The sequence below is a fragment of the Gavialis gangeticus genome, unplaced genomic scaffold, assembly GCF_001723915.1.
Source record: "Gavialis gangeticus isolate Ggan-Ray unplaced genomic scaffold, GavGan_comp1, whole genome shotgun sequence".
NCBI lineage: Eukaryota > Metazoa > Chordata > Crocodylia > Gavialidae > Gavialis > Gavialis gangeticus.
Window position 1 is genome coordinate 32034953 of NW_017729030.1, and position 2278 is coordinate 32037230.

The 2278-nt window shown below is 39.7% G+C and overlaps 1 protein-coding gene across 1 annotated transcript in view; it reads right to left on the reverse strand.

Moving 5' to 3' along the window:
• The window catches only part of SCLT1 (sodium channel and clathrin linker 1), a 143433-nt gene that overhangs the window by 65332 nt on the left and 75823 nt on the right, over positions 1 to 2278 (reverse strand). Inside the window, exon 11 of the mRNA XM_019522092.1 lies at positions 549 to 726. Coding sequence (XP_019377637.1) covers positions 549 to 726 — 178 coding nt within the window. The remainder of the gene's footprint in view (positions 1 to 548; positions 727 to 2278) is intronic.

Below are 2278 nucleotides of genomic sequence, written 5' to 3' on the forward strand. Positions count from 1 at the left end.
CACCTCTAGACAAGATACCTGCAGCTCTGTCCCATGCCCCACCCCAACCCGGCTGTGCAGCACCTGCCCTTGCCCCAGCCCCTCTCTCCCTCACTGTGGGGCCCTTGATCTGCACCCCTCATGCCCCTTACCTCCCCCATGCCCCTTCTCTCCCACAGACTTACCAGCCAGACGCTGTGCTCCATGCTGTCGGGCTGCACCCTTGGCAGTGTACATGCTGCGGCTGTGTACATGAACACATTTACTGGCAACATTATTGCCAACATCAGCTAAAAAAGACGTTGCCAATAATGTCGATTTTCCTTTCATTGGTGCTGATACGATATGGACTGATGCACTGGTGCATCTCTATAGTTTAACAAAACTCTGGTGATTTTATGCTGGGTCATATCCATACTACAAATTTTAATGATGTTGTAACAGGATCAGGAGAAACTGAATTGTAAATGAGTCCCAACTTAGCTGTTTTAGTATTATAATCTGGCACCTAACAGCATAAAGTAGTAAGTAGTCTAATAATCAAGAAAGTTCTGGATCCCCTATCTTACCTGATTTTTTTGTAGATTAGCTTCCTCTAAGAGTTGCATGCTATCTCGGACTTTTACGACAGCATCATATTTCTCTTCTTCGAGATGTGAACATTTTGCCTGTAGCTCTCTAACCTGCTTCTCTAGGGCTGTTTTTGCTGTTTTCAATTGTTCGGCATCTTGAGTGGCTACACGAAGTCTGTAAAGACACAATACCTCTTACTGACAGAACAAAATTTACTAAAAACTCTCTCATTTCTGAAGCCTGTTTTGCTGATTTTTGTAAAAAACCTTTCAGTTGGCCATTCATACATCCCAGAAAAACAGAAAGAAACAAGTTAATCTTGAAGAAATGGGTGCAAATGAGAAAGGTGCTGCTACTTTGAAACACCTATGCTGGGTTGCAGCGATGCACTATAATTCGCTAACTTTTGTTGTTTGTTCCTGACCCTACAGTATAATCTTCTGTATGTAACAGTCACTGCAAGGGCAACCAGTTGATGTCACACAAATTGGTCTAACATCAGATGTTAAACAACAGAAACAGATGCACCTTAAAGAAACAGTATTATATATATAAATGCCTGTCCTTCTGGACTTTTTAAAAAAAGGGAAAAGGAGTAATTGGATAAGGACAACAAAAAATTTACAACCATGCTGTCAGTCATAAGAAGTTGGAGATTGTAACAGTTCTAGAAATTCTTACTGCTGCATTATAATGCTTAATTATTTATTATAATCATAATTATTTTTATTATGATTGACATTACTGGTGAACACCAAGGATAAGCAAGAAAGATTTTGATGCACCAATCTCAGGGAGACCTCAATGTACAGTTTAATAAAAGGCCAAAGTTATAATTGAGCATAATTACTATTTTATGACTGCAATCAAGTAGCTTATTTCCTATCATCTATAAGAGATAAGGAAATAAAGAAAAAAACAAGTGAAACAAGGAGCAAGTCAATGAAGAAAAAAATCACAACTTTCTATGTACAGATTAGTAAATTAAAATACTTGAAGTATGTCATGTATTAGCAAATGTTTCCACATACTATATTTACCTGAATCTAAGATGACTGCATTTAAGACAACCCCCTAATAATTAGATTCTAGACATGGAAAATTTACAGATGTATTATAACTTCCCATGTCTAGAATCTAATTATCAGAGGATCATCTAAATTTGTTGCTACCACCATTGCACAGTAGCACACAACTTGGAGGAGCAGGTAGCAGAAGGGGTCAAGTGGCTTAACCCCTGCTGCCTGCCCCCACTAGCACCTGCCCTCCTGTCACTTGCTGCTTGCCCCACCACCGCTCCATCCTGGGGCATGAAGCACAGGCCCAGCTACATAGCAGTGTTTGCAGCAGTGGCAGCTCCAAGCCCAGACCCAACCTGCCTGCCTGTGCTCAAATTCAAGACAAGGAGCTTTTCTTCCACTTGTTAAATGGGGAAATTAATGCATTCTGGATCTGTGTTACTATCAAGTTATCAAGTTGTCTGGCCAATGCTTGATGGGTAAGAATTAAAATCAAAATTCTTATCCAGAATTAATTTATTCAGCCAGATTCTCTCCTGGAAACCTTAAAAGCTTAAATGAACTGTCATGAGCTGCACTATGGTCTGGTGAGGCTCATGGGGTGTCATGAATGTTTTCTTGTATTTATTTAACTGATACAGTGTGTGTGATATTGTTGGAAAGCCCAGGTTATGCTGTATCCATTTTTGTCACTTTTATAATTTTAT